This window comes from Sphaerodactylus townsendi, linkage group LG03 (assembly GCF_021028975.2).
Source record: "Sphaerodactylus townsendi isolate TG3544 linkage group LG03, MPM_Stown_v2.3, whole genome shotgun sequence".
NCBI classification, from domain to species: Eukaryota; Metazoa; Chordata; class Lepidosauria; order Squamata; family Sphaerodactylidae; genus Sphaerodactylus; species Sphaerodactylus townsendi.
Genome location: NC_059427.1, coordinates 155,052,373 through 155,076,007, shown reverse-complemented (window position 1 = coordinate 155,076,007; position 23,635 = coordinate 155,052,373). Strand labels below are relative to the sequence as shown.

The window sequence follows — 23,635 nt, the reverse complement described above, 5'->3', positions numbered from 1 at the left end:
GGGGGTGGGGGGGGGGGGGGGTGGGGGGGGGGGGGGGTGGGGGGGGGGGGGGGTGGGGGGGGGGGGGGGTGGGGGGGGGGGGGGGGGGGGGGGGGGGGGGGTGGGGGGGGGGGGGGGGGGGGGGGGGGCGGGGGTGGGGGGGGGGGGGGGGGGGGGGGGGGAGGGGTGGGGGTAGGGGGGGGGGGGGGGGGGGGGGGGTGCGAGGGAGGGGGGGGGGTCCCGGGGAGGGGGTGGGGCTGGAGGGGGGGGCGGGGGGGTGGGAGGGGGGGAGGGGGGGCGGGGGAGTGGGGGGGGGGGGGGGGAGGGGAGGGGGGGCGGGGGGTGGGAGGGGGGGGGGGGGGGGGGGGGGGGGGGGGGCGGGGGGGGGGGGGTGGGGGGGGGGCGGGGGGGGGGGGGGGGGTGGGGTGGGAGAATCTGTTCTTCTGCAGCCCATGTGCTTGTAGACAAGGAGACCCATGAGCTGGCAGTTAAAGAATTAGGTTTGGATATTTGATGTTCTCCCTTTCAGACACTGCTGCCCCTGCAAAGGTATTCAATGTGTTCTGTGGGCAGCTTAGCACAGGGGAGGCTTTGTGCGTCCAAGGGAATCACTTGCATCTGGTATGTGTTGGGCAGGAACTTCTGATAAGGCATGTAAGCTGAACTGAGGTATGTGTGTGGTGTCTTTGTTTCCTTCCAGATCTCCAACCGGCTCCGTGCCACTTGTCCTGCAACTTGTGAATGGGCAGACCATGCCTGTCCTTCCTGGCCCTCCTGTTCAGATGCCTTCTGTCATATCGGTAATAGAGGCTTCCAGCATGGCCGGGTTTGATAGAGGAAGGGACAGCTTTTACTTTTGCAGAGTATATGTGGACGCTTTAATTTGCAAAATTGACACCTCTCTTTACCCCTCTGTGTGAGATAGGCCTTGGCTGGAGGGGCGGAGGCTGCAGGGTAGCAGTCCCTGCCAAATGCATTTCAGAGCATTAAGCTCAAAACTGAATCCTCCATCGGAGCAGATGGCTTGCACTGTCGGTTCCAGGCCTGGGAACTTCAGGCTCTCTGATTAGCTAGCTCTATGCTGAAATCATTCAAGCTTGCAGAGAACATGTTGCCCTTTCCAAGCCAGGCCAAAAAAAAAAAAAAAAACCCCTTCCTCCCCAGTCTCTTCAGGGCATGAAATGGTTATTTAGCTTTTATTTCTGCCTATGAATTTTCTTGGGATAAGTGATTGACAAACTTGAGTACCTTCTGGCGCGGTCTGCGTTGCTTCAGCTGCCGATTCCACCATATGGGCAAATCCAGTGTCGATTTCTTCACGGGTGTACCATGAATCCATTTAAGGGTTCCAGAAGCTGCTGCCTTGTGTGGGGGAAGCGGAGGCTATAAATTCTACACGACTGGCGGTTGCCTTGTATTCATGATTAGTTGGGACATTTACAGCCGAGGTATCTGGAAAATGCTGCCTGGGGTACGGGAAGAAAGAGCCATTTCTTTTGCTTCCAGTTTCTACCTTTGCAGAGCAACCACTGATAACATTGTGACCTAAAGCAACCGTAATGCTGCTTTTAAAAGCACTGCTGGCGAGATCCCTAAAATATACAGTTGATCAGGAAAGCATGGTTCCCCCCAAGGACGGAATTGTGTAAAAAAAAAAGTATCATAAAAATTGCTTATTTTGACTCTTCTGCTTACAGCTTGCAAGGCCGATGTCCGTCGTGCCAAACATTCCCGGTATCCCTGGTCCTCCAATTGTCGGCTGTGGCTCCATTTCACCATCAGGCCTTCCAATGCAATCGGAAGCTAAAATGGTGAGCTCCATTACATTGCATTCGTTTGTAAAATGTAATTAAAGTAAAATAGCATTGGACTCAGCAACCTGTGAGTGTAAGAAATATCTTTTTTTAGGAGGGAAATGAACTAATAAATGAACTAATATGATAGGAATGATATTCATTTGTGATTTCTGTATTTACCCTCAAATAATAACAGGCTAAGAGAAGAGGGGAACAAAACCTGACTAGCTAAAAGTGCTGATGTGGGAAGAAGTGATGTGAAAGACCTCTTACCTGAGGCCCTGGAGAGCCACTGCCAGTCTGAGTAGACCAGGGGTCTGCAACCTGCGGCTCTCCAGATGTTCATGGACTGCAAATCCCATCAGCCCTTGCCAGCATGCCCGGGGCTGATGGGAATTGTAGTCCATGAACATCTGGAGAGCTGCAGTTTGCAGACGAGTAGACAATACTGACCTTCATGGGTCTGATTCAGTATAAGGCAGCCTCAGGTGTGTTGGTGTGCGACTTCTGGTTATCATGTATTCTCAGTTACCTGTTCTAAATCTGCAACCAATTCCTACACTATGTGACCAGCAGCCTTGCTTACTCAATATCATGTCTCCGCTGGATAGCAGGGGCAGCACTGTACATCTTTCTTATTTGGCGCTGACAGGGAACAGCAGTTGCAGGTTGAGCAGATAGGCCAGGAGCAACAGTGGCATAGTGGTGGAAAGCAGGTGCACTCTAATCTTGAGAACCGGGTTTGATTCCCTGCTCTGCCACTTGAGCTGTGGAGGCTTATCTGGGGAACTTGATTAGTCTGTGTGCTCCAATACGCGCCAGCTGGGTGACCTTGGGCTAATCACAGCTCTTCAAAGCTCTCAGCCCCACCCACCTCACAGGGTGTTTGTTGTGGGGGGGTGGGGTGGGGAAGAGAAAGGAGCTTGTAAGCCACTTTGACTCTCCTTATAGGAGAGAAAGGGGGGTATAAATCCAAACTCTTCCTCCACTCCTCCTCCTCTTCTTCTCCTCTACCATGAGGAATCCATTATGGCCTAACGCCATCCTGCTGGGCATGCTGTGGTGACAACTCTCATGCCTGGTGGGACCCTTCCTCCTGAGCCACAGAGCCATCTTACACAAGAGTATTATTAGGCCAACTGCCCATGAGCCCTCTAATAAAACTGGCTCCTGGCCGTTTGAGGCGGGCGAAGGAAGAAGGCCCCTAGCAGCTTACAGCAGCGGTTGTCAGGAGACCAACTCCATTCGGAGGCCTCAAGCTGGCCACCTGGTTTGAGAGATGGGAGTGGGGCATTCCCCTGTCCCAAAATGTGAAGGGTGTGGTTACTGAGGGGGAGGAGCTTGCCAGTTGGGCAATACCAGTTAACTGCGGGTTCCTGATAACAAAGTACCAGATAAAAAGCTTTTACAGTATCTGCCCCATTAAAGAAATGACCGAAGCGGAATGGTCTGGGGGTGCAGAAGATTCAAATAAAATAAAGGGGTGAACAAAGATGGTAAGGGAAGGAGGAATGGGGGAGCTTAGAGATGGAGGTTGGCATCAAGATCTCACGTCAAGTGGTTGAGCACACAGACAGATTTAGGAAGCCCTGTGCCTTATTTTTTTCCTGGGCATCTCAGACCATCTGTGGAAGTTAGAGCCAGGTGGAATGATAGTTTCTGTTTTGAAATCTGTATATTTTCGCATATAAGAATTAAAACATCCTGTTCTGCAGCTAAACTAAAATCTGGAGTCTTGCAGCAAACCTATCTTCTGCTCTCCAGAAGTACATCTGCTTTGAAACAAGAGGCAAAGATTTCTGTTTGGCTCTTCATATACATACAAGAATACTAAACAACCACTTATTTGACATCTGAGTCTTCAATCCTGTGCGTGCTTAGTAAGATATACATTTCAGTAAATTCAGCTTTAACAATTGTCCAGAAATTTGCAGAAGCGAGATATGGTAAAAATATTTATCCATGAGAAGGAGTAGAAGTGTTCCATGTTGTGAGCTTAGTCAAGTCATAAATAATTACAGTTTGAGAATCTGAATCTCAAATATTTGTACTTTTCCAAAATACTTTTATATAAAACAGTCAACAATAAAATAATACTCTAGGCAACCGACACAGTAGAATAACTGAAAACAGAAGGACTGTCAAATGGCCTTCGTCTACTCTAAATTTTAACTTGTGAAGTGCCCGATGGATCTCACTGCAGAAGGCATCACAGAGCCCTGGAAACCACCACTGGAAAGGTCTTCTCTCAAGCCCCATCCACCACACTTTGAAGGTGAAGGCACCAAGTTAACAGCTTCAGATAAAAATCTAAGGCCGTTTCTGCATGGCCAGAGCAGCGGCTTCCCACCGGCTTAAATAAAGCCAGTGGAGTGTCAGGGGCGGCTTCACACAGAACCACCCAGGGTGTTTGCGAGGCACTTACCTTTCCTTCCTGTGCAGCTCTGGACCCCGGGGGTCGGAGGACAGCATGGACATGTCTTTCCAGCCATCCAGAGTTGCACAGGAAGGAAAGGTAAGTACCTCACAAACACCGGAGGGGCCAAATGCGGTGTCCTCACACCAGTGCGGCTCACACTGCACCAGTGGGAAGATGCCACTTTTGAAAAACCTAGCTCCCCAAACAGTACTCCAGGGACAGTGTATTTACCATCCCTAGGGGGCTGTTATTGGGCTGTGCAGAGACAGCCTAAGTGAGTTTTTAGGGTTATATGGAAGAAAAGTGTCCTTCAGGTAGTTTGAGATCATCAGATAGGCGTGCGAGATTATCCAGATGAGCTCTGGTAAGCCATTGGAGGGCATTTCCTGGATCCCAGGGCCTGTGTTGACTTGCAGGATTCCTACTGGACCAATGTATTAGCAACAACAATGGATGATTTATTGTGCCATTTGCAATGCTTAACCTCAGGTCACATATTTTTTCCCCCATGGTGTTCTCATTTTACATAGAAAAACAGCCTAAAGCTTGGTATTTGACAACTATGATTCTGTTTTTAGAGATTACAAGCACAGGCTTTAACATACTTCATGGGTTAACTTCAGCTTTCTTCTTAAACCAAGTTTGTTTGTTTTACAAAAAAACTTGCTATAAATTTAAACTTAAAAAAAAACTTTTAAAAATCATATTTGTAAGAGGTTTGTTTGAACACCTACTACATTTTCTCCATGGCATCTCAAAAATGCTGCCAATGGAAAAAATGGTGATAGTCCCATTTCTTTTGTTTATTTTTCTTTTGCTTCCAATTTCACTTGCTGTGCCAAACGTATTTTTTAAGATATGGAAGAAAAACCTAAATTAGGCTGACAGTTAGGTCCACAGTAGTAACCTGACAAAGTCATCCAGAAATTATTTTCATTTGTAGCTTCCTATGATGCTCAGGTTCGTGGAAAAGTCTTTCCTATCTGTTCTGTGCTGGTATCATTGGGGTCCCTATGCTGGCAGCTCTTAGAGCAGAGGGGAAAAGAATTAGATGTGAAAGTGAGTGTTTTAATATTAAAAAGTACAGCATTACATTTTTATTAATATATACATCGTTTATCTCCTGCCCTTCAAGTAGGTGCTGATTTAACACATCAAAGTGTTAAAAGACAAAAGGTAAAGCATAAAAATTGTGAACAGTACAATGAAGGGTTTGCAGTTTGCTGACTTAAAGTCAATGCAATAAAAGTAAAGAAGCAAAAAAATAATATTTAAATTATGGATTCTTTGTCAAAACAGTTTTATGTATTGTAATTTTGGCTGTACATCGCCCCGAACCAGACATGGGAGGGGCAATTAATAAATCTAATAAATAAATAAATAAATAAAACTTCTGTTATTTTCTACAAATCAGCAAAAAAAAGCAGTGAAAAGCTTATCAGCTAAAAACTAAAGAGTTAACACCAGCCATAGTAGTAAAGTTCATAATCAAAACAAGATTGTAATTAAAATCAGTTTAGTAGTATTCTGACCTTCCAGGAAACTTTTCTTGAGCTGTCTTCACTAGGTTCCAGAGAACCAGTGACAGCTGACCAGGACCCTGTGATCAAGGGATTCCAGAGCTTGGGCACTTCAGCTGAAAAGGTGGTCTCACCAAGGTTTTCCAAGCTCAGCTCATTTAAGGCCAAACCTCAGAGAACAGATGAATTTGCCTTATACCGATTCAGACCTTGATCCATCAAAGTCAGTATCAGCTACTCAGACCTGCAGCAGCTCTCCACACCCTTAGGCAGACACCCACTATCTGATCTTTTCAACTGGAGGTGCTGGGGATTGAATGTGGGATTTTCTGCCCACCAAATCAGACGCTGTACCAACGGAGCTACATCCCCTCCCCAAAGCATACAGCATCTGGTATTCCCAGGTGATCTCCCACCCATGTGTTCAGCAGGGGGCAGTGACCATAGAGAACACCACCACTAGAAGTTCTTAAACTGTGGGCAGATCTGTCGTGTGCTGTCTGCAGCCAAGAACATCCATCCATCCATCCTTAATTTAAAATAACTTTCAAAGCTTCCAGAAACATAATCCTGTCATCTTTTTTCAAAACAATTAGTCTGTGCAGTTGAAAGGCTGCTGTGCCGTTGATATGGGTGGCACTTTGCAATGACAGAATCAAAAGTGGCCAGTTCATGCTTCAAGCCGTTGAATGTCTCAGTTTAGATGATGCAAGAGAAGGGGGCAGTGCAGGTGGCAATGACAGAGTAAAAGACGTTCAGTGTTAGCATGCCTTCCTGCTGAAAATGGCAGCCACGTGTCTTGCTCACCTACCTCCTGTACCATTAATACAAACTGACATCATAACAATATGCCTTGATGCCATGTCATTGCACGTTTCCCTCTCCTCTCTAACCCAGTGGGGTGAGGCAATGCAGAATATTTGATGTCAGGGCATGGATAAGTTGTAGATACTGACACAGAGTTTTCAGTGACAGCTTCATGTGTGGCATAGTATCTGGTTCCAATATACTGAAAGATGACCAGTGCTGTTGGGATATGGTTTTGTGTGTGTGTTTTTTTTAAGGTAATAACTGTAGTTATTTATACATTATATATAGTGGGGGTATCATTAGACATTGAAGTATTCTCTTTCATTTCACAAACTAGTTACTGTGTTCTAAGTATCAATTAGTGAAATGTTTTGGTTTGCTGTGAAGTTTTTCAGAAAAAGCAAGGCTTAATAATTTTTTTTGCCAGATTTCCAACTCTTATTGGCCAGGATTCTAACTAGCTCCTGGGACTTGTGCAAAGAACTTTTGTCAGCCTTGTGACTTTTTAATTTATTTTCTTTGAACTGTCAGTCTCCTCATGCCATTTGTCCAAGCCCGCTTTTGCAACTGCCCTTGGTTTCAAAAGCACTTTGCCATATGGCGTGGACAGGTGCAGTTCTTTGGCAATCTAGGTCATTGTTACTTTTGGATTCTGGCTCTGATGATGCATGTGTCTAAGGCCATAATTACAAAAATGCACAAACATACATGTAACATTAGTAGAGCAGGGCTTAACTTATGTCAGGGCTAAACGCAGGAATACACAAAGCAGCAAATTAATGCATTTGTAGGGCATCTTCTGCCAGACCCTGTTACTCTTCAGGGTTATGTAGGAATTCAGACATTTATATAGAAGCAAAAACTACCAGACCACGACCACATAGTCTGAAAAACTGGCAACAGCTCATATTCAGAAATCCTTCAAATTAGTCCCTGTTCAGGGGGATATATTAAGACCCAGCAAATGTTAGACACCCAAAATAGGGGTGGTATTTTCTAAAAACTTGAAATATTTCTTAACTGGATGTATGGGAGGGAATTACATAAGTATTTCATACTAATGTGACAGATTCTCCTAAGATACTGCTGTTCTGACATTTCACAGATATTTACAGACGTTTTGCCAGCCTGTATCTCTCCTGAGAATGGAAATGAGAATCTAAAGCTAAAACCACATCCCAAGAACTTTTCCAGTCATCCCACTCAAAAGCCAGTATCCCTGCAAGCGAACAGAGGAGATGGGGCAAAAACCTCAGAAAGAAACCAGTTGAGCCTCTGCTGACTGTTTTATTTTTTTCTTTCCCTTCCAGAGGCTGAAAGCTAGCCTGACTCAAGGGGTCACTTCCTCCCTAAACGGCAGCAGCATGATGGTTGCATCAGCTAGCACAATGGTGACGTCTCGACCCGAACAGGGTCAAATACTCATCCAGCACCCTGATGCTCCATCTCCAGCACAACCACAGGTCTGCTTGGAAATCGCATGTTCAATAGGGGGTTCATCATTTAGGGACAGGAGGGTGTGCAATAATCATTTGGAAATCTCTTCAGCTACACTTGTACACAAGTGCATCATCCAATAGTCCACAGAGCAGGCAACGATGCTCCTTTGATTTCCAGGTGTTAGGAAGTGACTCCACATCTTCAAGTTACTTCCCATAACTCTTCTAGAGAGCCAGCGTGGTGTAGTGGTTAAGAGCAGGTGCACGCTAATCTGGAGAACCGGGTTTGATTCCCCGCTCTGCCACTTGAGCTGTGGAGGCTTATCTGGGGAACTAGATTAGCTTGTGCACTCCCAACACATGCCAGCTGGGTGACCTTGGGTTAGTCACAGTTCTTTGGAGCTCTCTCAACCCCACCTGCCTCACAGGGTGTTTGTTGTGAGGGGGGGAAGGGAAAGGGGATTGTAAGCCCCTTTGAGTCTCCTTACAGGAGAGAAGGGGGGATATAAATCCAACTCTTCTTCTTCTTCTTCTTCTTCCTCTTCCTCTTCTTCTATACGCTTTCCTCGGCCACCCCAACCTGTGTTCCAAACTTTATTTTCCAAAAACATTGCATCAAACTCTTTAGATTCTACAAAGCAAAACTTTTTTAAAATGAAAAAAAATTATGTACATGTTTACCTAATTTGTTTCGTTCTTCACAGTCACAGAGTTTGAATTCTCTGGTTGCAGAATCTGGGCAGTTTGGGCACTGATCCCATTGCCTCTGAAATAGATATAGGAAGCATGTTGCCCTGCATAGAGCCTTAACAGCTTCTATTCACCATTTGCTGCCAGGCGTTTGCCAATCGGACATTGTATCCGGTAGGGACACAATTTGGAATACAGAAGCAACATTTTGAGATCTTTCCCCTGTTTTAATTACTTGGGTTTAAACACACCCCGTTTGCTCCTTCCAATACACCAACTGCCAACCTCCCATCAAAATCGCCACCTGCTCTGTCAGCTAGACTGGCATCCAGAAGTTTACTATCCGTATGTGCCTGACAGTGAATAACTGGCATTCATAATTTAGAGGCTGAACTAAGGTGAGAACCTGTAGATCTATGAGTCTTTTGGCAGTTCATTTCCTTTCTTCAAAATAACAGAAAAATCTGGGTTGGTCTTAAAGAATAACTATCCCAAGAGCAGTGAATTGTTGTTGTACAACGACTACTCATGTGTGATTAGTTTTGATGGGTACAATCATGCTCCTGATGGGATTCAAAGGTAGCATGTAGGCAAGTGGCTTTTGAACATATCATTCCATCGATAAAGCCCAGAGTCAGGGAAATTAAACCACATTAAGAGACCTAATAGATGTCCAAGCTGTGTTGTTAATCTTGCCTGCTGATTTCTGCTATTCTTCCACTCGTTAACCCTAGGTTTCCCCAGCTCAGCCCACACCTAGCACTGGCGGCAGACGGAGACGCACGATGGAGGAAGATCCGGATGAACGCAGGCAACGTTTCTTGGAGAGGAACCGCGCTGCAGCCTCCCGCTGCCGTCAGAAACGCAAGATCTGGGTTAATTCCTTGGAGAAGAAGGCCGAGGAGCTCACAACACAGAACATCCAACTAAGTGTAAGTACAGCAACAGCGTTCCCAGACGCAACTGTTTATGTTGCAAGTGGTTGCACTTGACAAAGGTTTTGCAAGTACCACAAGATTCTCTTTTTTATGTTTTTTTACTTAGCCGTAACAGATTTAAAATGGCAGAAGGTTTCATGGACTAGAGGAGGGGTGGCCAAACTTGCTGAACGTAAGAGCCACATAGAATAAACTTCAGATGCCTGAGAGCCACAAGACATGAGCAAATATTATAGACACATTTTTATTGTTACATGCACATTTTGTTACAAACCTCTTATATAAATATTAAGAATTACACATGCAGAATAATTGTTCATGTATATATTTTCATTAGTTTTACTAGCATTCAAGGAGACTGGCAAAAAAACCCCAAAAGGGGTAAAAACAAATATTGCTAATGATATTTACTGGCTGTTCCTGCTAGTAGAAATATTGTGAGTCTCCATTTTGCTGAGTTGTTTAAAATCCAGCTGATATGTTGTCAAGGCTGTATGAATTACAGGGGCTATAGACCTTGGGCACTTCTGCCTCTGGCCCCTTGCCACCCCTTTCGACCTCCCTGCCCCATAGCCAAGTGTAACAGCGTGGACAAGGACACGCACAGTGAGAGACAGGCCGGGAGAGGGAGAGACCCACTCCACCAACCAGCCTCCCCAGCCATGAGCTACACATGTGGCAAAGAGCCACACGTGGCTCACGAGCCACAGTTTGGCCATCCCTGGACTTGACCCTTTCTCAACATATGCATGGATAGATATAGGCAGAGGAATTGTAAACATTGTGGTTCACAATACAGTGAATTGCAAGTGGTAGTCTGACATAAAAGGCACTAAATAAACAATCCATATTTCTATTTAGTGCCTGGAAGTTTAAAAAATGGGCACATTGACCATTCCAAAATACCATTAATTCCTGATTGCACAATGTATTAAATAGTGACAGATGGGTAGCTGTGTAAGTCCGCAGTAGAGCAGCAAAATTAGAATTCCCTAAGATTTCCAGGGTATAAGCTTTCAAGAGTAAAAGCTGCCTCTGAGAAAGTGAGCTTTGCCTCTCTCTAAAGCTTATTATGCCCTGGACATTTTGTTGGCCTTTAAGTTGCTATTGGCAACTTAAGTCTTGACAGTCTGAATTGAATCTTGACAATCTGTGAAGTTGACTTAGGAGATATAATCACCTGTAATGTGTGAAGAAATATATTGTCAAAGGCCTTCACGGCTGGATTCAATTAGGTTGTGGTGGGTTTTCCGGGCTGTGTGGCCATGGTCTGGTATTGGCCAATTGGCCATGCCAGCAGGGGCCAATGGGAATTGTAGTCCATAAACATCTAAGCGCCAGAGTTGGACACCCCTGGGGTAGAGTGAGTCTTCCAAGTCCAAACATGCACGATATTCCTCCTAGGGTTTCTGTGCATTTCCCAAGGATGTCATTGCAGACTTGAAGGTGGCTGCTTCTGTGGCCGCTCAGGTTCCCTTTTCCTGAAAGAATTCTCTCTCTATGTGTGTTGACTTAAATTTCCTCATGCCTTTATTTACGGGAGGGAAACTTTGGAACGCTGCCCGCAGACCTGCTGTGGCGGAGTTACAAGTCCAAGCAGGCTCCGCTCATATGTTTTAACAGGCTGTGGCCTGTAACCCCTGCCAGCTCTTCTCCAGCTTGTTAGAGGCTAAGAATAGCAGGAGGAATTATTGGACCCTGCCCAGTTGGTGCCGTGACTCTTCAGTGGTGGCATTCTACACTCCCTTGCGTTGCTTTTCCTTCAGCATGTGGCTCAGGTGGATTGTTGACCTTCGCTGTGTTTCAGCAACGGAAATATATTCGAACTTTGAATCTCTCCCCAAGCCCCAGGAGGTGCTTAGCTTTCAGTCCATCTGTCCAGTGGGTCGAACTACTATTGTTTTGATTACCATTTACGAAATTTATTTTTCTCCTTTCTACCCAATCAAGGCCATGAAGACAGCCAACAGTTTTTTTTAAAAAGCATTATTAAAAATACATGTAGATACCGAGTACTTTTGAAGACCGCGGTCATTTAAAAAGATAGTTTTATTACTTTTATCTTTCACACAATAGTAAACATTAAACAAAAAGTGTGGCGAGTGAATAATTGACATAAATGGCATTTATTTATTTCAGGTCATTTTGCATTTCAGTTTTCCTTTCCACATTATTTAATTGTATAAAAAAAACCCACCCATTTTGTTTTTCAAGCTTGATCCTGGCCATTAAAAGGCAGCTGAGGTAAAAGAGCTTCACTTAAATGCAGTGCAATACCAGGACAGCTTGAATATACAAAAAAAGCAAAATGAAGCCTTCATTAACCTGTAAAGGCTTAAGTACTCATTTCCAATACTAAGGACACTTCCGCACATGCATAATAATGCACTTTCAATCCACTTTCATAATTGTTTGCAAGTTGATTTTGTTATTTCGCACAGTAAAATCCAGCTGCAAAGTGCATTGAAAGTGCATTATTCTGCATGTGTGAAAGTGCCCATAGACTCTCAGCTATCTGCAATAGCTGTCATTACTGGTGACCCACTCCAAATTTTTGCTCTGCCTATAACAATTAGAGGCTGGATGTGCAAACACCTGCTGTTGAGAGTAAATGTTCCCTTTCCAACAGAATGAAGTTACACTATTAAGGAACGAGGTTGCTCAACTCAAACAGCTACTGTTGGCTCACAAGGACTGCCCGGTCACTGCATTACAGAAGAAAACACAAGGCTATCTCGGTAAGCTGCAGTCCCTGAACGTACCTCCAGGGAAAAAGTGGCGAAAGCTTCTCAATCTTGGATTGAAATATTGTATAAAATAGAGCTTTGGAGTGATTTGGTATTCATGAAAGTCAAATAATACAGTGGAACCTCGGTTTTCATTGCCTTCGGTTTTCATCGATTTTTTCAGTGAAAAATTTGTCTCACTTTTCATTGATTTGCCTTGGTTTTCATTGATTTGCAGTAAGGTGCATGGGTTTGTGAAGAAAAATCACCTGGACAAAGCTGTTGCAGGCCGTGTCTGCAACTTGTTTAATTTGGGTGCTGTGTGGTTTCCGGGCTGTATGGCCGTGTTCTAGCAACATTCTCTCCTGACGTTTCGCCTGCATCTGTGGCTGGCATCTTCAGAGGATCCTCTGAAGCCACAGATGTAGGCAAAATCCAAGGAAGAATCAGTACATTTCAAAACCCGCTAACTCCAATTCTAACCTGAAATCATTCAACTAACCGACATTTAATCTCATGACGAGGTGCTGGAGCTTCGTATATGACAGAATTTAACATTCTCCTTGACGTTACTGCATCTGTGGCTGGCATCTTCAGAGGATCCTCTGAAGCCACAGATGTAGGCAAAATGTCAGGAGAGAATGTTGCTAGAACACGGCCATACAGCCCGGAAACCACACAGCACCCAAGTGATTCCGGCCGTGAAAGCCTTCGACAATACATTTAACTTACTTGTTTGGTGGGTGCTGTGTGGTTTCGGGCTGTATGGCCGTGTTCTGGCAACATTCTCTGGCGTTTATGCCATCTGTATTTGGCATCTTCAGAGGATCCTCTGAGAGCCACAGATGTAGGCAAAATGTGAGAGAGAATGTTAACTAGAAATTCACGACCATGCTCTAACCTAAAGCGATCCCGGCCGTGAAAGCCTTCGACAATACATTTAACTTGTTTAATGACAATGTCTTGCCCCATTTCAGACAAATTTTAAAGAGGTGTCAGAAACAGACCTCTTTGGACAGCTTTCCGGTGCGACATTGGTCCACTGGCTCTGAAGCTGGTTCTAATGTTATTGTTTGTTACTGTTTTCAGCATTAAACATTATGTTTATTCACCAAAAATGTGTTTTTGGTGTGTTTTTTGGAGTGCATTGATTCCTATGGAAAAGTTTGCCTTGGTTTTGATTGGTTTCGGTTTTCATTGATTCTTTTCGGACAGATTACCAACAAAAACCGAGGTTACACTGTAATTGTATCAGCAGATATCGATTTGCCACTATGCATCTTTTCAGTTCAGTTTCTGCAACCTGTGGATAAGAATGCTGTCTTATCTTTATGGGATTGTTCTAAAGATTACTGAGGTGTGTGTGTGTGAATGAGTAAAAACGTGAAGCGTTTCTCTAAAGTGGCATGCAGATTACTGGTATTATTAGGTTAGATCCCACAAAATACTTTTGCTTGTAGAAAATCTCTTGCACAAGCAGATCTTGCACATAGTTATCAGCAGAAGTGTTTGTGCTAAGAAGAAGAAGAAGAGTTTGGATTTATATCCCCCTTTCCTGTAGGAGACTCAAAGGGGCTTACAATCTTCTTGCCCTTCCCCCCTCACAAAAAACACCCTGTGAGGTGGGTGGGGCTGAGAGAGCTCCGAAAAGCTGTGACTAGCTCAAGGTCACCCAGCTGGCATGTGTGGGAGTGCACAGGCTAATCTGAATTCCCCAGTTGGCTTGACTGCATCCCAGCTGCTAGCTTAAGACATAGGTCAAGGTATATTCAAGCAATCTCTCCCTCAGGAATGGCCTGCTTTAATCAAATCGTATCATACGCCCAAACTGTCAATCACAGATAAAATAAGATTGTTGCTAGCAAGTCAGTTAGGCTTCAGGCCTCTTTCACACTGGTTGGATCAGTTAGCTTTAGGCGAGGAGGAAGAGGAGGAGGAGGAGTGGGGGGGAGGAGGAGGAGGAGGAGGAAGGGGGTAGTTTGGATTTATATCCCCCCCTTTCTCTCCTGTAGGAGACTCAAAGGGTCTTACAATCTCCTTGCCCTTCCCCCCTCCCAAGGAGGAGCAGCAGTCACAGGAAAAAGCAGGAAAGCTGCCGGGCCTATGGAGGCTTCGTCTTCTTCTTCACCACCCATTCCTTTAACTTAAATAGCTTGTTTTCTGATATCCCCCCTCCCACCACCTGCCTTTTTCTCAGCCTTTTCACACCACAGCTCTATCAGCAATGCCTAAAATTCGATGTGATCTTTAGGACAGGCTTTTTTATCCCATCATACTGCAGAGTCACTTGGGCCAGAATACCTTTGTTTAGCAGGGGGTCAAGAGGGTAGCCATGTTGGCCTGCAGTAGAAGAGCTAGATTTGTGTCCAGTAACATGCTCAAGACCAACAAATGACAAACCAAGTTTTTTTTTAAAAAAATTGAGTGTTTATTGCAAATTGCATAACCAAATCGCCCAACATCAAGAAATAATACAGACGAACCATCAAAATTTAGAGGAGGAAAAAGGAAATTATTCAACATTTTTGGTGGTCAGTTTTGGGAAAAAAAGAAGAGTTTGGATTCATATCTCCCCTTTCTCAAAGGGGCTTACAAATTCCTTTCCCTTCCTCCCTCACAACAAACACCCTGTGAGGTAGGTGGGGCTGAGAGAGCTCCAAAAGAGCCGTGACTAGACCAAGGTCACCCAGCTGGCATGTTTTGGAGTGCACAATCTAATCTGAATTCCCCAGATAAGCCTCCACAGCTCAAGTGGCCGAATCAAACCCAGTTCCTCCAGATTAGAATCCACCTGCTTTTAACCACTACACCACGCTGGGAGCTTCAAGGCAGCTAGGATATACCTAGCTACTTGCTATGAGGGGTCTGGTCAGATCTTCTAACTGCTTATCAGAGCTGCCTTTCCACTTGTGTAAAAGGGGGCTGATTTAAAAGTTCCTGTGTATAAAAATTACAGTGAAGCCAAGATGCAAGATGTAAAGATGCAAAAAAATAAATAAATTCCCCGGGGAGCCTACAAGGCTGCAAGGACTATTCATGTTGCACAAGAAGAAGAAGAGAAGAGTTTGGATTTATATCCCCCCTTTCTCTCCTGCAGGAGATTCAAAGGGGCTGACAATCTCCTTGCCCTTCCCCCCTCACAACAAACACCCTGCTTGAGCTCATGGATGGAATTGCAGGTTCTTCATTCACAGTTGGGTTGTTTTTATTTATAATGCTTGTAAATCATTTGGCGAGGGAGCGGAGGCGGGAAGGAGAAGCGGTGATGTCAGAGTTTCTCATTCTGTTAGGAGAGAATGAAGAAGCATGGCCATCTAGCGTGTTTGAGGATTCCCCACCCCAGTTGATTCTAAAAATACTAAACCAGACATACACCTAAAATTTGGAAGAAATAATCCATGACTAGTGAGTATTGGTTCAAACTAGAATTATAGCATTATCTTTAAAAGCAGGGCTTTTCTGCCAGAAAGTGTGCATTCACATCATCCTAAAGTCTCATTTCAGCAGCTGCATAAAAGCCCCAGTTCCTGCAAGACATATGTTCATATTTAAGAACATAAGAAAGAGCCTGCTGGATCAGACCAGAGTCCATCTAGTCCAGCAGTCTGCTACTTGCAGCGGCCCACCAGATGCCCTTGGGAGCTCAAATGCAGGATGCGAAAGCATTGGCCTTCTGCTGCTGCTGCTGCTCCCGAGCACCTGGTCTGCTAAGGCATTTGCAATCTTAGATCAAGGAGGATCAGGATTGGTAGCCATAGATTGACTTCTCCTCCATCAATCTGTCCAAGCCCCTTTGAAAGCTATCCAGGTTAGTGACCATCACCACCTCCTGTGGCAGCATATTTCAAACACCCATCACGCGTTGCGTGAAGAAATGTTTCCTTTTATTAGTCCTAATTCTTCCCCCCATCATTTGTAATGTATGCCCTTTGGTTCTAGTATTGTGAGGGGATTTCATTAGTCATGTACTATATCCCCCAAATGGGAATCAGTATTATTGTGGGGGAATATTCACCATCACACTGATGGAAACATAGAGCACTATTCAAGAGAAGCAAAATCCAACTCCTAATCCAGTCTTCCACAAACAATAAATACCAGTAGTAAGGAAGTTTCTTGATGTTTTCCGTGTCAAGTCCCTTCCAGTCAAGGGATAAAGTTAATTATGGATTTTTGAGTAGCCCTATAGAATCAGCTACTCTTTCAGACCCAGCCTTGTAGACCATATACAGATAAATACAAATACTTGTGTTGTTTTTTAAAGTTTGCAGCCAATGCAGGTGTCACTGTAATTCTCTGAGAGTCTAGTGACAAAGGGCTCAATCTTACTCCACTGTTGAAAGGGGACTGCCTGGTATAGAGCAGTCCTGGGCCAGTGCCTGAAAATTTTAAAATTAGAATAGCGGGATTGCTAAAGTTTGCTGTTCTGGCTGATTTACCTAACCTGCTGGCCTGGATGAGTTTCATCAAACGATGTCAAAGTGTGCTGCATTTTAAAGCCAAATCATCAGCTGGAGCATATTTTTCTATCACGTGTGTGTTTCTGATGGTTCATCTAAAATTGCTAGAGAATGTATGTGGTGGAAGGGAACAGAATGACTGCCCAGGAAGTAAATTGAGACCTCTGTTATCCTACCATTGTTAGTGTTCTAAATACTTTCTTTCTTTTTTCTTGGGCGGGGGGGAAAAACAGAAAGCCCAAAGGAGAGCTCTGAGCCTACAGGTTCTCCGGCTCCCGTCATCCAGCACAGTTCTCTGACTGCCTCCTCCAACGGGCTGAACGTCTGCTCTGCCGCCGAAGCTGTTGCCACCTCGGTCCTCACTCAGATGGCAAACCAAAGGACAGAACTGAACATGCCCCTGCAGTCGCACGTCATTATGGCTCCGCAGTCCCAGTCTGCTGGCAGATGATGTCTCCAATCACGTGACATAGAACTAACAATGAGAACTTGCAGCCGGAGAGACTGATCCGTAACTAAGCCCCTTGATCAAAACGGGGTGGATACCATTTTTGTTTTTGCTTCTTTTCTTTTCTTTTTTGTTAAAAGTGAGTTAAGTGCAACTATGGAGCTTTTAACACAACACATCCCTTCCTGGCCCAAAGTAGTTGTCACGTGACCACCTGTTTCCAAAGGATGACTTCGGACTGAACAACTTCACCTTCTCTTAGGGCAAGATCACTCATGTTGAACCAACAGCGCTCAGTGTGGTCTTAAATGGTTACGGTTCAGGTATAAATTATGTTAACACTAAGCCTCCCTTAGCTTAGCTCCTCATGGTGCTTTCCTGAGTTGGCCCGCTTGAGCAAAGCGAAACCAAATGCCTCACGGGGAGGCTGGGAGTTTTAGCCTGTGCTGTCAGTTTTCAGTTTGTGGCACTCCAGTGCTTTCAGCCATCTCTGGTGTGTCTGTTGCCACTGTAGCTGGCCTTGAATTCTGCACTTTCGCACAGGACCCCTTGGCTCTGAAGGTGGTAAGCTCCATAACTTTGCGGATTTGATCTCCTCTTCTGTTTTCTTCCCCACCTTCCCAACCCCCCCCCCCCCCCCAAGTTCTCCAAAATTATTTTGTGAACCACGTAAGAGATTTCATCGTTGGCTGCTGCAATGTACGGGTGAGCGCAGGTGCAGTGGTGAAAACGGCAAAGCTTTTGCATGTTTCTCCGATCGCCTAGCCTGAAGCAGTGCATGTTATCGGGGCTGAGTGTGTCCTCCTTCCTTGATCACTGTTTGTCTGGCACTGCATCCCGAGAAACTCTGCTTTCATGACTAGAGGTTCAAGCCCTTGCGGCTGTGGATGTATGCTATAGAAGTATCTCAGGGGTGCAAGGAGGAGTGGTGATCAGTATTCCTGGTAGAGGGAGAGTAGACCTACAGCATCCAGCAGAGTTACCTTGCACCCCACCCCTAGCAGGATACGAAATCTTTCTGTATGTGTTACATGCATGCGTATATGCGCAATATAAATCATGCTATTCTGAAGGTTGGGCACTGGGTTGATGACTCACACAAGGGTGAGTTGAGACAGCTTGGCAGCTGCTTGGCTGCAGAAAGCTTCTCTGTGAGTCATGAATTTTGAAAGACTGAGAACCCGATTCTAAAACCCTGCACATTTCAAGGGATCATCTGTCATACCGAACCCAACGAACTTATCAAGATTGTGGCCTTAAATCATGGATTGTTTGTTTCAGAGGATGAAAGGATCAGGTGATCGTTTCAACTTCCTTCCCTCTTATCTATTTTCGTTCTTTCTAGAATTTCTCTAGCCTCTTTTCCCACGTATCCCCTTCAGAACAAAATTAGGATTCTCAAATCATTGGTGTCCATTTAAGACACTTGAAAAGGCATTTGGAATTGTTGCTTCTTATTACCAAGGCCTGTTTGTGCGTGCGTGTATGTGTGTGTATTTGTCTCTATAGTTTGTCATGACCTCTTGCTTGCCTGATTTTTTGCTTGAATCTCAATCAGTGGGTCATGCATGGAGGATATTCTGTGGCACTTGAACTGTAACTGTTGGCTCCCTTGGAGCCCATTAAATGTCAACTAGTCCTCCTCTTCATCATATGCATTTTCATTTCAGTCATCCCCTGTCAGTGGGTCTTTGTATGCGTGCAGCCAAATCATATGACGTTCACTATTCAAATTTACTTACTGGAGTGTGAGTGGACACATAAATGCTCTCTCTCCAACCTGTTCAGGGCTGGCATTGTCAACAGCACAATGCGAACATGTTAAAACTTCTGCGGGGGCGGGGGGGGTTGGGGTGGGCGTGGACTCTCTTCTTACCACTGTTCTGGCTTCTCAGGACATCAGCCTCAATGTTTCTTGACCCATTTCCTCTCTTGCCTGACATTTTTCTTTCATGACTCCCCTTCACCTCTTAGTCATCTTGCCTTTCCCCTTTCTTTAAAAACAGCAGGAAACTTTATTCCAAATGTCTGCAGAGTTCCTATCATTTTTTGCCCTTCCCCGTTCATTTGATCTGGAGAAAATGCACATGGGCAAAGTGTTTTGAATATAACTGCTCCCAACAGGATCTCTGTTTCCTTAGTGACATCTATGATTAAAATATGTAGCAGGTGCAGTCGGAATCCTCGAAGGGTAATGCAAAAAGAAAGGAAGTTTGATTTCTGAAGGATAGAGTTCAGCAGCGGACTTCTTTCTTTCACTGTCTGTCTCTTTGCACCCTTCAAAGTCTAAGGATACTGGCTGTTGGGGGTTTTCCAGGCTGCGTGGCTGGGGTCTAGTAGTTTTTGCTCCTAATGTTTTGCATATGTCTGTGGCTGGCACCTTCAGAGGCATGTCACAGATGCCAGCCATAGATGTGGGTGAAACGTTAGGAGCAAAAACCAACAGGCCGTTGGCCCCACAGCCCAGAAATCCCACAACATCCGGTTGATTCCAGCTGTGAATGTCTCCGTTAACACATGTAAGGATACTGTTTGCATGTTTGTCCAATTTGCATTTCTGATCCATTTCATTTTTCGACGTGTCTGCTCCGGTGGGGTTGCAGAGCCGGCGGAGAGAATATGTGGATTGAAGCATCCAAAGATCGAGGCTGGGCTGAATTGGAACTTTGAATGGGTACCAAATCTGTAGTGAGAGAGGAAGTAGTAAGCTGTTTTATATGGAATCAGACTGCTGATTTCTCTGACCTGAGTCAGACACATAGAGAGACTGCCCAAGTTTTCAAGGCAGAGGCCTTTCCCAGCCCTGGTGACTGAGGATGTTTTAACTGGGGATTCCAGGGACTCAACTTGGGAGAACCTTCTGTATGCATATGTGCGTGCACGGCCACTGAACTATAGCCCCTCTTCCAGTCGGTCTGTTAAGCAGATTTTGATTTTCAGATTTGCCTGGATTCAGTCACTGTATGTTGCATTCAAAAGAGGGTTTGCTGTCACAAATGCCTTTTCTAGAGTGTATAACTCTTGACACTCCAGATGTTATGGACTACATATCAGTCTCCGCCAGCATGACCAATTGGCCATGCTGGCAGGGGCTGATGGGAATTGTAGTCCATAACATCTGGGGTGCCAAAGGTTCGCCACCACGGCTCTAGAGCAATTGTTAAAAACTAATGTTAGAGCAGGCCAGCTGGTTCCTTCTTTTGTTATCCCCAGAGTGCTGGGACTCTTGTTATCCCCAGAGTGCTGGACTCTTTTTTCAGCTGGGACTTGACTGGCCACATAAACAGGAAAAGTTATACCATCAGTAGCTATTGGAAGAGAAAAGATTGGCTTGAGTGATGCCATTGGAGAGGCTTGGTGGGTTTTGATATGGTCTACAAGCCATCACTTGAGGGGTAAGAATATGTACAGGCCCAGTTCTACATGAGAAGTGTTCTTAGTTGGGAAACAGAGTTATTTGGTACCTCATCTTTTTATAGTAATATGTAACCACCTGTCTATCCATCTTGATCATAGGGTGAATACAGTCCAGCTCCTATTTTAATGCCAGGCCATGACAACTATCGCTTGTTTTTCTTTAGCTGACAAGGGAATCTGTTTTCTAAATGTGAAACTGTACATAGTATGGAAGGGATGATAAACAATAGCATATTTCACGTTGTCCACAAGACATGCTTGCAGTGAAATCTTGGAGGCAAAGGGCCTTTCTTAGTATCCTTAGTTGTTGTACTAACTGACCAGTTGATTGCATTTACCTCCAGCGAGCTGTGAATCATCTTCTAAAAATAATCCCCTTGCATTAAACAAAAATATGCCATAATTTGACTTCATGCTGCACCTGTAACATAGGAGATGTTAAGTAGTGGGTGCCCTATTGACAGTGCCTCTTGTGCAGAAGTGGCTGCACAAATTGGTATATTTAGGTGCATCTAACAATTTCTCACCAGATTATTGGTTGGAGCAAAATTGCTTCACTTGGTAGAAATGGAATTTCTGTTCACAAGCTGCATTTAGAAGCACACACTATAATGTACTGCTTTAAAATGTTCAGGGGTGGGTGGGGTTTACATTCTTGTTTCTCCCTATGAGCTGGAGGGCATCTTCTTGTTGAGTCCCACTGTCCAATCAGGGAGGCAGAAATGAGATTCCTGTTTGACGGGGCATCATCACACTTTATTTCCTGCCTCACAGGGAGTGCAGCTAACTCTGTTGCCTGAGCTAGTTTTTAGATCTGTCTGCTTCCTTTTTTTCTACCCTAAACATTTCATCTTGTTCCTGTTATCTCTACTTCCTTTTTTCCTTCTCTCTTGTTTACTTCTACTGAGGTTCAGGCAAGGATCCAGAAGAGCTCCCCGGCTCAGATCAAGGCACGCCTTTTTGGGCATCCCAAGCCAGGATGTATGAGGCTGATCAAGATGGCTTTGTTTCTCAGGAAGATACTGAGACTTCTCTCATCAGGGGAACCAAAGTAACCTCAGACCAGGTGGGCATAGACCCTTCTCGGCTTGCCTCAGCCTCGGTCTCAGCTCTATTGCCGCTGCCATCTTGCGGGGCCAAAAGCCACAAAAAAGAAGAAGTGTGGAGGCAAAATTTCTGCTGCCAACCTTCATCTATGGTGGATAGTAGCTGCCTACAAGGAGCCTCTCTTAGCAACAGCATTCTGGAGGAGGGTCGGAGCACCAGATCCCATGGTCTTCTTGGGAGTAGGAGAGGCAGCTCATTAGTTCGGTAATATGCCTGCGACTGGCTCATTTTCCTACCCCCTTAATTTTGCTTGTTAATTCTAGATACTATGATGATGAAGAAGAATTTGGATTTATATCCTCCCAGTCTCTCCTGTAAGGAGACTCAAGGCAGCTGACAAACTTATTTCCCTGCAACAGGCACCTTGTGAGGCAGGTGGGGCTGAGAGAGTTCTAAGAGAACTGTGGCTGTCCCAAGGTCACCCAGCAGAAATGTAGGAGTGGGGAAACAAATCTGGCTCACCAGATAAGAGTCCGCCACTCATGTGGAGGAGTGGGGAATCAAACCTGGTTCTCCAGATTAGACTCCACCTGCTCTTAATCACTACACCAGACTGGCTCTGGAGGGAAGAAATCATTCCCTTTGGCAACAGCAGACCAGTACCCCAGTTTTATAGACTTACAGCTGTCCTTCGCTCCCCTCCTGTTCCAGGGACCCTAGGGCCATGGAAATACACTTGCAGCGGGGGGAAAGGGGGGCCTCCAAATTGCCCACTAAGGCAACTCAAAAGAAGAAGAAAGTGAGTCCAGGTAAAGGGCTCACCTGATCAAGACAACAAAGCAAAGCATGACTCGGAGACAGCGCTGGTTGGGGGGAAGACTAATGAAATTCAAGGAGGTCTGGAAACGATTGGATGCAGACAACTGAACAGTTGAAGTGATGTCAAGCCAACTATGCCATAGAATTCATTTCCCTTCCACCGGAGGGCATGTTATGTTCTCCTATAGCTTGAAATCCACAGAAATGGGACAGAACCTTATGGGCCACAGGCCATCTTTTAATCAGTTCAAGCCATAGAAGCGGCTCCTCCCTGCTGAAAGGGGTTTACGTCATTCTCTTCACAGTTCCCAAAAAAGAATGGGGTTTGGAGTGCTATCTTACATCTGAAGTTCCCCAACCAGTTCATCAAGTTACAACACTTCAAAATGGAGACTTTAAGACCCATACAGGAGAATTGCTAATCTCCATTGATCCGACCATCCTTCAAACCCATCAGTGTTTTCTTAGTTTATGCCTCAGGAACAGGCACTTTCCGTTCAAAGCCTTGTCCTTTGGTCTATGCACAACTCCCAGAATTTGTTCAAAGCTACTCATCAACTTAGTATTGTTTTTAAGGGAACAAGGCATTCATGTCCATCTAGATTTGACCGTCCAGATGCAGTCCTGTTCTCATCAGAAGTCAAACACGGAAATGACCCTGCAATATCTTCAGGAGCACTTTTTTTCATGAACTGGCAGAAGAGCTTGCTTAATCTAGTCCAGGGGTCGGGAACCTTTTCCCCTCAAAGAGCCATTTGGCTCACCCTCCCCCGGGCCACTCCCCACCGAGACGCCCGGCCTCCCTCAGCCCACTTGCTCTCGGGCGAGTCAAGGCCGCCTGACACTCCCTCACTTGCAGGGCAGGCGTGGATAGTCTAGAAGGCTCGCCTGGCCGACCAGCTGGAAGGCAGGAAGCCCGCCCGGCCGGCCGCTGGGTGAGGATGCCTCGGCCCCTGCCTCCTTGCAGGGCGGAAGAGCGGCCCGCTCGCCTGGCCGGCCCGCCTGGCAGGCGCCCGGCCTCTCAAGCCTTGCAGGGCGCAGGAAGAGGGCCCGACAGCTCGGCTCGGCCGCCGGCTAGTGATGCGCCCGCCTCTGCCTTTGCGTGCATGCAGAAGAGGGGCCGGCGT

The 23,635-nt window shown here is 45.5% G+C and overlaps 1 protein-coding gene across 1 annotated transcript; it reads left to right on the top strand.

Annotated features, from left to right (window-relative positions):
- The first annotated feature begins 684 nt into the window (after positions 1-684).
- On the top strand, positions 685-19,867 carry ATF7 (activating transcription factor 7). Its single transcript, XM_048492283.1, has 6 exons — positions 685-779; positions 1,677-1,790; positions 7,835-7,987; positions 9,388-9,585; positions 12,221-12,329; positions 17,011-19,867. The coding sequence occupies exons 1-6, from the start codon at positions 732-734 to the stop codon at positions 17,226-17,228; spliced, it is 840 nt and encodes a 279-aa protein (XP_048348240.1). The 5' UTR covers positions 685-731; the 3' UTR covers positions 17,229-19,867.
- Positions 19,868-23,635: the final 3,768 nt, after the last annotated feature.